Source organism: Tauraco erythrolophus, chromosome 1, assembly GCF_009769465.1.
Source record: "Tauraco erythrolophus isolate bTauEry1 chromosome 1, bTauEry1.pri, whole genome shotgun sequence".
NCBI classification, from domain to species: domain Eukaryota; kingdom Metazoa; phylum Chordata; class Aves; order Musophagiformes; family Musophagidae; genus Tauraco; species Tauraco erythrolophus.
The window spans coordinates 70,642,035-70,656,898 of record NC_141465.1 but is presented as its reverse complement, the minus strand read 5'-3'; the positions used below and the strand labels follow the sequence as shown (position 1 = coordinate 70,656,898).

Below are 14,864 nucleotides of genomic sequence, written 5' to 3'. Positions count from 1 at the left end.
TATTAAACTTCCACTTAAAAAGAATGTTAAAGCAGAGAATAAGCTCTCAAGAGAGAGAAATCCCAGAATTCCACCTAGAGATTTAAAATTCTTCTAGCACTTCTAGAACAGCAGAAGTAAAACAGTCTGATCCAAAGTTCTTACCAGACACAAAGAAAATTGTATTTCATTACTGATCTACAGGTGTTTAATTTATTGCATTTGATACAGTTGTCTTTAAGTATTTTTTTTTTGTTTCAATATATTAATATACAATATTAGCATACCAGAGTCCTTTTTGGGAAAAGCATATTTGTGATTAAATAGAAGAGTATAGAACGTAAGTGGCATATGATTAAATCAGAGAAATGAGCAGAAGTATATGAAATCATACATATGTAAATCGTATGCTTAGTTCAGAGAGACTTTAAAGTTATTTTTTAAACAGAACTGTTTGTTTTGGATTAAAATGAAAGTGGTCATGCTATATTGAAATATGAATCGCTTTGTACATTCTTTGATATAGTACTAGAGTACTGTGCAAGCAGTGTAATTATAAGGATTTCTTAACTTTTTTCCCTTCAAATAGGAAAATTGAGTGCTCATAAATTGTATGCCAGTTTATTCATTTGTCATTTAGTAATTTTAAGTGTATGTAAGTCAATTTCCTTTTTGTTTTGAATATCTTATTTTACAAGTCAATTTTCTTTTAGCCAATTTTCAAATTAAGTAAATTATGAAGATTATATTTTTTAAAAAATTCCCAGGAAGAGTTTCGAGATTAACGGTAAATTATTAAAACACCTGAGTCTGTATTTCCCTCATACGTTGAATTATGTTAGCAAAATTACATTGTCCCCTTATATCTTTGTCCCATTACATCATCTCATTAAATTTTGGAAATAGTTTGCTAGTAGCAGAAATCACCACAGAATGAGTTTGGACCTCACCAGTACTACCAAAAGGCTGGCCTGGGCCAGCCACCACCTGCAAGTTTTCTTCAGCAACTATTTTGTGCCACATAATAAAAGTCCATCCTGCCCCCTTGGCCAGAGAATAGAATGGATGGTTCACTTTGACCTCTTTCAACACAGAGTTGTATTTTTGGTTCCTATTTTTATCTTTTTTTCCCCTCTAGAATACATTCCTCCCTCCCTCTGTGCACTTTTCAGGGTTTGCTTATGATTATTAGTCTTGCAAACTCTCTATTTTCTTTCTGATATCTTTTGCATCCAGATCTCTCAAGTCTGGATTCCATCTCTCTCTCAATCCCTCTCCCCTGCCCCATCCCTTGTATCTCTCTTGACACTTTTCTCTTGTTTTCTTCTCTTTTTTTCCTTTTCTAGATACTTCACTTCATATTTGGTCCCAATTTGTCTGGCTTTAGTTTCCCAGTCTCCTACCTTGAAGTTTACTTTCTCTGCCATTGCTGTCCCTGTTATCTTTTACCTGTATTTCTCAGTTCACACAGAGAGACACTTTCATATTGTTTCTTTTGGTGCTATGTCTATTTCCAGAATTTTGAAAGACTAGAATGATAGGTTAAGTAAGTACAGAGATCCCATGAGATAAAACTGAGGTAGGGTTTCCTCCACTGAGTATTTCTTACACACATCTTATATTTCCTGATCATTTCCTTTCCTGTAGGGCTGTCCTTTTTGTCGCCTCACAAGTGCAAAGAGCTATGAGATTTGTACAGTTTTTGGAAAAGGAACAACCATTTTTCTGCCCTTTCCCAGAAAGCTAAATGACAGTTTTTCTGCCTAAAGTCCAGCTTCTGACAAGCACTTACATAAATGCTTAATGTCACTTGCGTGAATACTGGACTACTCACAGAATTTAAATTTAGGCCATACATAAGCTATGCTACACCGTAGGTTTATTCAAAATGTACCACGGTGCAAGGTCACTGGTTTGCCAGAGACAAAGGAGGGCTCTTAAAATGTGTGAAGAAAAACTCACAAATAAAGCAGAGAGAGTAAGGCTTTAAAAACAACGTTTCAGTCCTTGTAAAAGATCAGTACCCTGTAAATGTATTTGTCATTATAATATTTTTGCAGACAAGTACACTGCAAAAAAGACACATTTTACAATAGTTTTAAGGCTTTTTTTCTACATTTCATTAATGCACTGTGAAAATGTGTGTCATTGTGTAAAATATCATTAGATTATACTTCTCTGTCTTTTGTAGGTAGCTATTTTGAAAGTACTGCCAGAAACACACAGCACTCCCACAAATTGCCTTTTTTAAACTAAAGAACAGCTTTACAGATTCCCTTGACACCTATTAAGTATGAGCTAATACTGCCTCCATGCCACCTACACACCATCTCAGCATCCATTCCATAGTTTTGAATGTCTGTACTTCTTCATCCTACACCTTTTCTGTAAAAGAAAAAAAAAAAAAAAAAGAAAGAAAGAACAGCTCCCTCCCATCCTTTCTCCTTCCTCCCAGGAAAAAAAAAAGGAGTCCTGTAGCAGTAATTGAAGCTTTGGTAGTCATCAATGACAATTTTACTTAATCTTTAAAAAATGTGTCATTTTGAAAAATAACATTTAAAACCCTAATGCTTTTCTAATTAAAATAACTATGACTGTAATTCACAGATGGTTTACTTTTACAGGAGTCAGAATGACATTAAAATTTCAGACTCAGATGAGAGCACTTTGTAGTCCAGAAAGTATTGAAAAGTGAGTGCTTTAGTGGAAGAACATTTTAACCTCTTTTTCCCCTAGGCAAGCAGGAAACGTTTTGTGATTAGAGAAAAGACTAGAATGAAGACAGGTGGCAGCCTCAAAATATGTTTTGATATCTGGCGTATGAAATTCCAACATTTTTCAGCGTTATTGCTCTCACTGAACACCAGAGCTGTACAGAGGGCAGTGAGACTAGCTTGTTCTCGGTCAACTTTAGAGGGTATCAGATTTAGCTCGAAGGCTGAGCAATACAGATCTCCAGCCATACTAACATAATCAAATGTGTTATAGCAGTTTCTTCTATATGTGCTTCTGTCTAGAGCTCTGCTCTCAATAGACCTGGCATATGATGTAAAATCTATAAATAGCTTTTATCCAAATGTAAAAATGAATTTGTATTGACATTTTGTATTTCTTCATTCACTTAAAAATTGTAGCAGGCTTCTACTAATGAAGTTCATAGCATAAGTGATGCCACAATGACTCCATTTATATTGTTCCTAGGGTTTAGGATGAGAGAAAAGAGTTCTAATGCTTTGCCTGTCCCCTAGCTAGTTTTGTGACTACAATGCCAGACACTTGTAGCTAAACTGACCATAAGGTTGAGCAGTTGCCTTGATTGTAATTTTGTGACTGCACACTGCAAAATAAATTGCAACACAATGTTTAATTAAGTTACACATTTGAAATATAGCCCAGATGTGACCAGTGTCTTAATTATGAGACTAATTGAGAAGTGGATTGTTTATGTTGCCATGTGCATTGCTGGTAATCAGGGCTTTTTTAAGGTTTCAGAATGTAACTTTTCATCCCCTTTTCTACTGTCAGAGTACCACAATATTGCCCTAGTAGAGAAGAATGTTTTAGAGACTTCCAGTGAGGAAGTAAGGAGATAAACAAGCATTTTGAGGAATGGACAGAAAGAGGCAAGAATCAGGGAACAATGGATGATTTGGTATAGGCCCGAGATACAGTGAGAAAAAAGGCTCCAATGTGATGTAGAGGATTTGTGGAAAGAAAAAGTGGAGTATAAAGAGAAAATGTAATCAGAGTCGAAGAATATGATTTTATAAAGTATTTGTATCCAGACTTTAGTTGTCTGAGAGCTACTCAGATACAAACGGTAATTATAATAACTACTTGATAATTTAATTACAGTTAACCATATGAATAATAATTCAGTTATTCTTACAGAAGAATTCTGGATTTAAGGTGATGTGAGCAAGAAGGAGGGTTTAATAATCAAAGCTAGTAATAAGGAAAGTTCAATATGTGTTTTGACAGGATGGATAGAAAAAAATAGTTGTTTGATGAGCAGTTATTAAAGAATTCACAGAGTTTAGTGACAGAGTGGATGTGGTAGGAGGAGTCAAGGTGGAGTTCTGGTGTCCTGGAATAAAGTTAAAGGCATTAAAATAGAATACTTGTTGGGAAGAGAGGAGAAAATTGACAGTTTGCTGGGAAAACATGAAAAGTTTGCTTGTTCATGGTACAGGATTAGATATCTAAAAGAGAAGCAAATTTAAACTGAGGATAATGTAGTTGACAGATTTTTATTAGAGATTTAAGTGGGGACAAAAGGAAAGATTTCTAAGGAAATTTAGCCCTTGGAAAGAAGCAGATTCCAGAACAGATGGTGGATGAAGAAGGAAGTCAGAGCGCTAAGACAACCACGCAAAGAGAGACTTTTGAAAGCACAGGAAGAAAAGTGAAAACCTTTGTTGGAAGTCATCGATGAAGAGAATAAGAATTAGAGTATGTCCCTGAGAGCAGAGTATGAGAGCACAATGAGATCTCAGTGGGATTGCCTCAGATGAACATGAAGTTAAAAATTGGAAGGCATCACTCGAGAGAATCTGTTAAGTAAATATAAAGACATCATTTTAACAGGGTAGCTACCATTGTAGAAACAGGATCTAGGAAGAGGTAATATTGTTCTGGAATAATAATTCCAATTTTTAAGCAGCAAGATTATTCCAGAATAGATGATCTAAATAGAGGAGCTACTCTGGAACAGCTAAGTTATAATAGTATTTCTATAGCTACACAGTTTTATAAAATAGCTGTTTCAGGCCTTCTCCACCATGCAAAGAAAGCATATTCCCTATTTATGTGTTTCTACAATGGCAAGACAAGTAAAGTGTGGTTTTTATCACCTTGCCTTCACACACTTTACGGTAACACAAAAAGACCTATTTTATTGGGAAAAGAGACAATAAGGGAAGAAAATTTTGGAAAGCATTCTAATTTTTCCATTTGAGTGCATCTGATTTTAATTAGAAGACTAACACTTGCACCATCATTGTCTGTCAGCTCAAACTTCAGAGTTAGAGACTTTTAAAAACATTTGATCGAAAATAGTTTCTTTCTAGAGTAGAGAGAAAGGAAGCCAAGGGACAAAAATATGTCCCAGTCATTTCTGAATTTTTTTGATGGAGTTTAGACATGATATATATATGTCCTGGCTTTCTGTAGTTCATTGCTACCAGTGATGTACATCTGACAGTCGTGTTTGGATTAAAAGCAATTAGTTGAAAAGGTGTGCGAATATCCCTGCTGATGCCTGTCTCCCAAATCTATACTAAAAAAAAAAACAGAACAGTGTAGCAGGATGGTGCAATGGGAAGAGAATGAGCTTGTGAGCTGCAGACAAACAAGAGTTAGAATGAATTTCTGCAATTTCAGCCAGGCTTGTATTAATTAATCAGTGTGCCTATTAGCCATACAAAATTAATAGGAGCTATAATTTTCACTGGATAGCGCAGTTCTCTGATACTGGTCCTTTTATTTCTAGGAAGTCAAGAAAAGTTTCTTCTACAGAATTCCTAAGAAGGAAATGTATAAGAAAAGCCCTTATTTATCCAATTTTTTTAGTTACTTACTCTTTTTAGAGTCGCTAGGCTGTGTGTGGTTTTGGGTTTTTTTTACAGCTATTATAAAGGAATGCTTTTGAAGATGATGCAGAAAAGAATTTTTAAGGATTGTTTCAGCATGTTCAGAAGGTATCAAAAGGAAGGTGTTTCCTTTTGGTCTAACAAGCTAAATTTTTCTATAAAGAGGGAAGAGCATCTAATGATTGTTATTAGGACACTGAAGAACTAGATGAGTTAAACCAAGCAACTAGTCAGCACCAGAGTAAGCTTGTACACTCGATCAATATTTAGGAGAGTACTTTTCACAAATTAATCCCTCTGTCTCTGACTTCTTAGGCTTGATTCTAAAAGGAGACTGGCAGCACAGCTTCAGCAGGCAAGGCTGGGAACTAGGATTCATAATTTTACTGGACATTAAGAATTTTCTCAGTGATGGCAGTGAGTTTCTGCTATCGTCCAACTTGGGCTAAATTCTGCTTGTTCCACAGATTGCAGTTATCTGTTACCATTTTCAGCTCCATGTGGGTTTATGTCACTTTTCTTCTTGCCCACATGCCCCTGTTTTAAAAATCTAAACCTTATCTTCTATTTGGTTGTCTAACACATTAGTGTAATTACGTTCGGAATGCTCTTTTTTCCAACCTGTGTTGTAGTATTTGTTCTGGATGTTTTTGGAACTGAAGGGGGACTCGTCCTTTCCAAATACATCTCTTATTCAACCAAATGATAATACTTCTGTGTACAAGTGTTGGCATTGTACTGGTCTTAAATTGCAGATCTCATCTCAACCCTTAGCTGGATTGTATACAGACTGTCGTTATTTACCTGTCGTCGCTTTGGCCTTTTTTGTTGATGGTGAAGGTTTCCCTGCTGTTTGTATTCTAGATAGGAGTCCGAAAAGTGTTTCTTAAGTACTGGCAAGCTGACCATCTCAACGATTTGTGCCTTCAGCTTCAGAAGAAAATTATAACCTGCCAAAAAGGTAACAATTACAGAACAAGTATTCCTGAGCTGCCGCTTTGTACACTGAGCAGAATATTGCATAACGAAAAAAATTTCTCCTCTTTGAGTAGTTGCTGTATTTTATATGTTTCCCTACTGACATATTTCCAGCTAACTACTTATACCGATTTTTTGAGATGATATTAACAGGGGTGATGCTTGCACTTTCTATCTCTCAAACATAATTTTATGGCAAACGGTTGACTGTAATTAACACTTGCAGAATCTTGAATATTTCCTTTTGAAAGTGTGCTCAGTGATTTTTCAAGGCATTAATATCACCTTTAACTTCTTGTTGCAAATCAAATTGCATAACTGACACAGAATTGTAATGTCTTCAAAAATGTCGACAGTGAACACAAAGCTAGTAACTTAATATGTTTAATTGTCTTTATTTTTCCTCTTTTCTTACAGTTTTCATACTTGACTGCTAGTTTTTTATGTTTAAGCATTTTTTTCCTCCTTTTTGTGCCTGTATTTTTTCTAAGGTCACACTGACATTTTTTGGCACATTTTGAAAAGGAGGTATTATCCGTTGCCTCCTGATTTCCTCTTACTTCTGTTCCGGTTCCTATCAAAATCTCAAATAGCTGCTGAAAATGTGAATATTGCTTTGTTTGAAGAAGCTTCCTTCGCACAATGCATTATTTATCTAATTGGCTGGTGTCTGCAACAATTCCCGTTATCACCTTTTTAAAGGAAATTAAAAAGACAAATATTTGTCTTGGGTTTTTTTTAATCAGATACATAATATTGCAGACTTAAGAATAAATAAACCCCTTTCCTTTTACCTATCTGTTTTTCACTGTGAGGATATAGTGAAAAAGAGGAAACCAAGAGAAAACTTGAAGCAAGTGGAATCGAAATCATGGCAGTTCAGGAATAAGTGTGGAGAGTAACAGTTAACACAGGCCACAGTTCAGCTGGGTGTATTGCTTGTGCCTGATTTTTTGTGTGAATCTCCCTGTTGTATTCACACATTTAGAAAAGCAATAGTGATTTATCCTTTTTCTCTTCTCATGCTGACTTACCAAAGAAAGGAAGTATTCACGTTTCAGAGTACAATTTGCAAACAGAGTGCTTTAAACCCTACACCGCAATGTAAAACATCCTCAGATATGTCTATGTTTTGCAGAAGTAAGAGAACAGACATCTGCCAAACCCTGCCTGAAGAATGAAGATAATAGGTCTTCTTGGCTTCTTACAAAAATATTTCTTTTGATTTTGCTTCTAGCCCTCCTTAATTAGGCTAACTTGAAAAGTCATTTTCACCAAAACTATATGTGCAAAGCTTTTATCAGAGCTATCACTCACCTGCATGTTTTTTATGGTCTAGGAAACCTGAGAAAACCAAGAACTAACATGAATAAGGATTAGCTAGACTTCCATTTGACTACATTAGCTCTTGAAATAAGTTGCTTTATGCAAACAGATACAGTTGTAAACTTGCAGAATTAGCATGCCAAAGAGCTCTGGTAGATTGGGAATAGGATAGGACACCTGCGCGTTGTTCTTATGTGATCCTAATATTGGATTCCATAGACTTTCAAACTGGGATGGTGATGCTTAGTGAGTAATGATATCAGTTCTGCTGCATATTCACATTTTTCTCCCCTCGTCTTTTGCATCCAGAGGACTTTGGAAGCTAAATCACTCTTCATAGTGTATTGGCTAATAGCAAAACTAGTCAATAATTTCTGTATCAGGCTTACAATGTAGTATCATATACCCATACAATGACTTAACTGAAAGAGAGAACAGGTCGTGTCCAAAATTCTTACCAATTATTTTTACCTCATTCTTACTAGCAATCTCTTCAGCATTCCCATAAATTTGGGCAAAAACAAAACAAAAGAAACCAGATAAGGTTTTTTTTTCCCCTGAAAGTTAACTTACGCAGGCAAAGAAAGGGGTCAAACTAAAGTGAAAGCATGTGTTGAAACATATTTTATTGAAAAACAGATCTATGAGTTTAGGGACTGTGTAATTTTTTTCACTTACATATGGGAATTTTTGACCTTATTGAATCACTGAAAAAATTGTTTGTACCTGTAAGAAGGTCCATCATGCTGAAGTTCTTCCATTAGAGTTCACGTAGATTAGGAATTAACCTTAATACATTGTATACACAGTAGTTAATACATATCTCACATAACCCAGGTCCATGATCTACTTGAATTTTGGTTTTTCTGATCTTTATCCTTAAAAGAACTGTAAAGAAGTAGATATTCTTCTGCCCTTTGGGTGCTAACCTCAATGATTTTAATTTGCAAAAGTGAGAATTATTTTAGATCTACATAAATGAGGAGCAAGTTCAGAAAACAATCTTAGTACCCATACAGGAGTAAATGAAACTGAGCTGTAAAGTGCTAGGAGATGACAATTTCATTTCACAGTAGTTTTTGAGGTTATGAAATTGGATTTTTTGTTCTGTGTTGAACTGAAGACAAAGTCTTTCAAATGTTCTCATAGAGAAGGAAGTGTGGTGAAATGTCCATCTTACAATGAAAACCTGAGCTACGCAGCTCATGAAAATGTGTGCAAAAGAAGAGAGGTGTCTATCTGCCAACCCTTCCTGACAAAACTTTGTTGAATGTTTCTTCAAAACATCTCAATTTTGATGAAAATGCATAGTTCAGAGTAGCTGTACAGTCTCTAAATTCTAAAGCTAGCTATACTGGATTTCGTTTTACTGGACCATCCTGGCAGGCTGCTCTGCATCGTTCATGCCTGCTAACAGTCCTACCCAGGGGACTGACCTTTGTATTTCCTTTTCCTAACCAACCTTGGTGGTGTTGAAGACACTTTTTTTTGTCAAGGTAAAAGTACAGAAATACGCACACACTTGTAAAAATGTTGCTTTAAAATACATTTTTTTTCCAAAGTCATCCAGGATTTAATGCTTAACCATTTGGCAAATGCCCTATTTGTTCTGTAGCAGCTAAGTTTAAAGAAAATACTGGAAGTGAGGGAAAAAAAATTTATTGTTATGCTCTTTTGAATTTTTCGTACTTGTGAGTAGTGAACTATGATAATGTTCTAAGCACGTATTCATTATCTTTGCAACAGCAACGATAATTAGTTAGACTCACTAACATGTATATCCGATGTGAATACTCTCATAAAATTGTCAACAAATAACTGTGCTATTAATTTCCTTTTCAACTAAATTGAGTAAGTGCAATAATGTTTCAGGTTTTAAAGAAGTCAGATTTTATAGAATGTAACTAAATGGATTGACAATGGCATGGCTGCCTGTGATTATAAAAATATAAACCTTCAAAATTAGCCATTATAAATAATTTCAAAGCACCTGAACTTAAATGCTTCCAAACCCAGTGAATTTTGGATAGGAGCAGCATTAGTATGTTGACATTAGCCTTTCTTGTATTTCATCAGCTGGGCACGGAGCATCTCTAAAAAAAATCTTATTTTGAGTATCTGAATGAGGACATAGAAGGTGATAGAAAATACTTTACATTGGCATCTGTTTTAGCTGTTTATTTTATTTAATATAATTTTACAATCATAGAAGACTAATTGTATCTTTCTCCATTTATATTTTTCCGTTAGATTAATTCAGCTTGCTTCTCTGTCATTTGAAGTTGTTCTGCCACATTCCTAAGACTGAAACTTAATTACATTGTTAAAAAGACCTAATGCATTTTAGCATTTTTTTACCTTTCAGTCTTAATATTAACATTTTCGCTATTTCCCCCAAACTGAAACCAACATCTTATACAGGCTATTGCCTGCTGACTTCACTGATGAAAAACTTTCAGTGACCTGAATGAGAGTAACCATAACAAGCAATGATGAAGTTCAATCTATTTTTTCTACATGTAAGTTCATGTACTGAAAATCAACAATATTTTAGGCAACAGACGAATAATTCTAGAACAGATTCTTCCCTGTGAGGTACACAGCAGTTATTCCAGATCTGGAAAGAATCAGGATATTGTGGAACTTAAAAAAAAAAAAAATCCACAAATAAAGCACCTTTAGTTCGCGTATCTCTTCCTTCTAAGCCAAAACATGCACTCAGGGAATAATAACACCACCCTGTTGCAGGTGGAGCAATTAGTTTGGTGCCAAATTCACCATGGCCACGGAGGTCCCTGTGCTTTGTGCTTTGATCAACTGGGTACTTCTGAAAATTCAAGGAACTAGGTGGTATTTAGGTTGAATAGAATTTCTTGTAATGAATAAACATACTTAGGACAATAGTAGGGAAAGGTATTAGAGGAGATACACCAAAATCTTCTCCCAACGTAAGACTGACAAAGAGTGTGAAAAATAGGCCTAATAGATACATAAAGCTGATGCAATGCAGGTGAAAATTTTAAACTGAAAAATTCAGACATGATGTGACAGATAGTTTTGAGAAATTTGCATTAAATTAATCTAATGTTTTTGCTGAAATAAAATGAGCAACAAAAGGTCTTTAAGTCTCAGTAGAAAATCTTGTGTGGTTTTGATGGTTTTAGGTACACCAAAGTGTGTAAAGCATGTTTTTAAGTTAATGAAAAGCATACGATCATTTAATTCCTACTGCATTCATTGCAACAATGATTTATTCAGGGTTTTATTTTGAAACAAATTTTCTTTTGACCTTTGCAGTGTAAATGTGTGCTTTCACAATCTGTAGCACACATGCAAGTTTCCAGTTGTAATGTAATAAATAATAACATTCAGTGAAAGTAAACCTTTTGAGTTGTGATAGCTCAAATTTATGAATGAATTTACTATCACTGCTTTGTTCTAAGCACTGACAATAGAAAACAGAGAGAGTTCTATTTAAGTTAGTTATTTATATGCCATCACATTTCTTTTGTTCTTTGTCTAAGACATTGACTGAACTTATTTGCTCATGTTTACAGCAGAACACACAGTAATATTACGTTATTCACTAATTAATTAGTTGTCCTGCTTTGATCTATAATTTTTCCTTCTGTTATGGTAGTTGTAAGAGGATTTCTAGCTCGCCAGCGCCTGCTACAGAAGATGAGCATCAAACAGCAAGAGGTCACCTCAATCAAAAGCTTCTTGCAGAATGCTGAGGATATGGGATTGAAAACATACGATGCCTTAGTCATTCAGAATGCTTCTGACATTGCTCGGGAAAGTGACCGACTCCGCAATGAGATGAATGCGGCTTACCAGAGGGAAAAGTTAGAGGCTAGAAACAGGCCAGAAGAAGGCCACAAAAGGTAAGATGAAAAAATATTTACTGTGAAGAATTAAAGCATTTTGTCAGTTTTAGTGATTTCCTTCCCTGCTTAGAAAGTCCCAGAAATGACTGAGGATTTGCAAGAGGATTCTCCAGTGTATACTCAACCCACATCAATGCTAGACACTATTTTTTTTCTGCATATCAGGTAATTAAGTCTAGAAACATAAGGACACCCCTTTTATCCTATTCAGGGGACACTGAGCTTTATAGGAACTTATTCAAGTCTCTGAGGCTTTTATTTTTTACAGAAATACTTTTTAATTCTAACATAAATAGATTATAGTTGAACTTTCATCAAACCAAACAAACAAGTGAATAATTCCTCTAACTTAAAATTCCAACATTGGGAAGTTGCCAAGATAATGAAAAACAGCTAGGAAGGCATTAAAATACAACAAAGTCCAGACGAAGAAATTCTGATTATGCATTGAACTAGATAGATTGTGAGGAGGTTTCTTTCTTCTTGCTTGAAAATAGGCAAATGTTTTTTCTTTAACTCCCATCAGAGTTTTCAGGAGTGCCTATTTTACAAATCCAGCAAATGCTGGAGAGCCTTTCTCTGGGAATACCCTGCTCTCTTTTCTCTCAGACACCTGAATGGGCAGAGGTATCATTTGCAGTTAATAGGTATGTGTCTATAGCAGGAATATACTATAACTTGCTGGACATATAAATGTTTATTTTTCCATAGGAACTTAATTTTCATCCAGAACAACTCCATTTGCTTTCATTGCTTTTGTCAGTGACTTTTATTAAAGTGAAAATGGCAGTGCATCTGCTTAATTAGCTTCAAATATCCCAGTGATTACATATTGGAGGAAATGCCTTTGTAGGAAAGACTGTAATTAAACATTACAGTGAAAACAAATTATCCACTGAGCACCATGCTTTCATCTTTAGCTATTTCATTTACTACATGGGCAGCTGGCTATATCCTGTGCATGAATTCCAGCTCTGCTGGTGATTTGCCATGCAGAAATACAATTTAAAAAAACAAATGCGCAGGGATTTTTTTGTAAAATGACAGTATAGACATCTTCTATCTAATATATTACCACTCAAAGTTAAAAGGTTTTCAGCATTTTGATTTTTGGAGGAAGAAAATGTTAGAAAAATTTTTGTTAAAAATCAATTCATTGAAAGCAGCTGATAAACATCATTTCTCAATACACGTTGAAACAGAAAAAAAAAAAAAGAAAAAATTGGAATAAATAAAACTCAAAAACAGGGATTGAAATAACAAAACATAACGTCATAATTAATATTATTAAAATGATAACTGATAATCAAGCTTAGACAGGGAGATATATTGATATCCGAGTGGAATTGTTCAAGCAGCCAATGTAGCTAGTTAAAAAGGTCATCTAGTATGTTAAAGATTTGCATTATCTAAATAGAATTTATAGTTGTCTTTTTAGAAAATAATGATAAAGGCTCAGCATTTGCTGCCTCGGTAACTTTCTATTAAAATGGATTTCCCAGAAATTGTCATTCAGATTGAAAATGCAGCTTTTGATTGTCTGTAACAATCAAAGTGTGAACAATTCATTCGGTGAATGTCTGATCAACAATATGAAACTGCTTAAGGAAGGCTGAGTTTGTGTGAAAAAGGGCCAGTGTCCTGATTTATCATGAAACAGGAAATGGAAGAAAGCTAGCAGCTTGATCTGGATTTGTTTGTCAGAAGATTACTACACACATCCCCTCGACACAGCAGGGGAGTTGTGAGATTGTTTACCAAAAAGCTGTTGTTATGTTTGCATGAACAGGTTCATTGTTATCGCTTGAATAATGCATCTGGGCCTCTTTTCTGTGTTTTCAGAGCTGAAGACAAGGGTGGGAAGGTCCCTGAGGACAGCTTTGCCGGCTGTCGAACGCCTAAGCACTTTCATTCCAGCTCTGTCCCTGTCCCCATGGCAGTGGATGGCTTGGTACATTCTGCGGCTGGGTCATCCATCAGATCCCCCTCCCTGCACTCTGTGTTCAGCATGGACGATAGCAATAGCCTGCCATCACCAAGGAAACAGCCTCCTCCCAAACCAAAGAGGGACCCCAACACACGACTGAGCGCTTCATACGAGGCTGTTAGTGCTTGCTTGTCGGCAGCTTCTAAGGAAACCGCTAATGAAGGTTAGGCATAAAGGGAGAAACAGTCACAAATGTTACTCTAGGTTATTGATTTATTCTTTTCACTTTGATCCTTTTAAACACAGTCAAGTACCTTTGAAAACTCCTACTTCCCTGAAATATTTCAGTGGCAGTAAATAAAATTAGTCAATTCGTCATTTGTTTCCAAATCAGAAAATCATAATCATGTGTTTTAATTGCCTAGTTTGTCAACAACCAAAACCTATTTGCAGAACTCCCTCTAGAGACAAATTATCTCTGTCAACTTGAGCTATTCGACCCCACTGACCGTTTTATTTCATCTTTTAAACTATATGTTAGAATACCTTGCTTCACAAAACCAGAATGCTCAAATCTTTAATTTCTCCAAGTTAAACATTAAACTTTATCCTACTTTTTCTCTATGTTCACATGAATAACTTATGCATTCAGTGGTTTACGTTTGTGCCATAACTTGCTTACAGTGAATTTTTTGTTTAGAAGGAAAGTGGTATGAAAGTCTCAAAGTGTCTCGATGCATTGTAGTGCCTATAGACCAGTTCTGAGTTCAGTTGTTCTATTCTTCTTCACCCCTGAAATGAATGAGTTGAAGACGAAGGGGAGGAATGCATTCTGCTTTTCCTTGATAAGCCTGACTTGTCAGGCTTTGTGTAAAGGATCCTCTAGGCTTATCAGGGAAGATCCTTCAGGTTGGGTTTAAAGCTATGTATAACCATTCTCTAATCCTGCATACAATGGATGGAAGCCTTTGCAGCTCCCTCTTGCAAAATAATTCTCCTGTCCAGTTCCTTACATGCAAGTTCATTTTTCTTCACCTCTTCCTTCTTCGTTCAAGCTCTGTGTAAGGAGAGATGGACTGTGTCCAACATACTTTTAAACTAGTGTGGCTTAAGGAGCTCTGCAGTGGTTTCGGCTTTCTGTGTCCAGCTCTGCAAGAGATGATTGATTTAACC

At 35.6% G+C, this 14,864-nt stretch overlaps 1 protein-coding gene across 1 annotated transcript in view; it reads left to right on the top strand.

Annotated features, from left to right (window-relative positions):
- The window catches only part of MYO16 (myosin XVI), a 296,257-nt gene that overhangs the window by 238,368 nt on the left and 43,025 nt on the right, over window positions 1–14,864 (top strand). Inside the window, exons 28-30 of the mRNA XM_086610862.1 lie at window positions 6,435–6,531; window positions 11,515–11,761; window positions 13,607–13,914. Of these exons, the coding sequence (XP_086466988.1) occupies window positions 6,435–6,531; window positions 11,515–11,761; window positions 13,607–13,914 (652 nt within the window). The remainder of the gene's footprint in view (window positions 1–6,434; window positions 6,532–11,514; window positions 11,762–13,606; window positions 13,915–14,864) is intronic.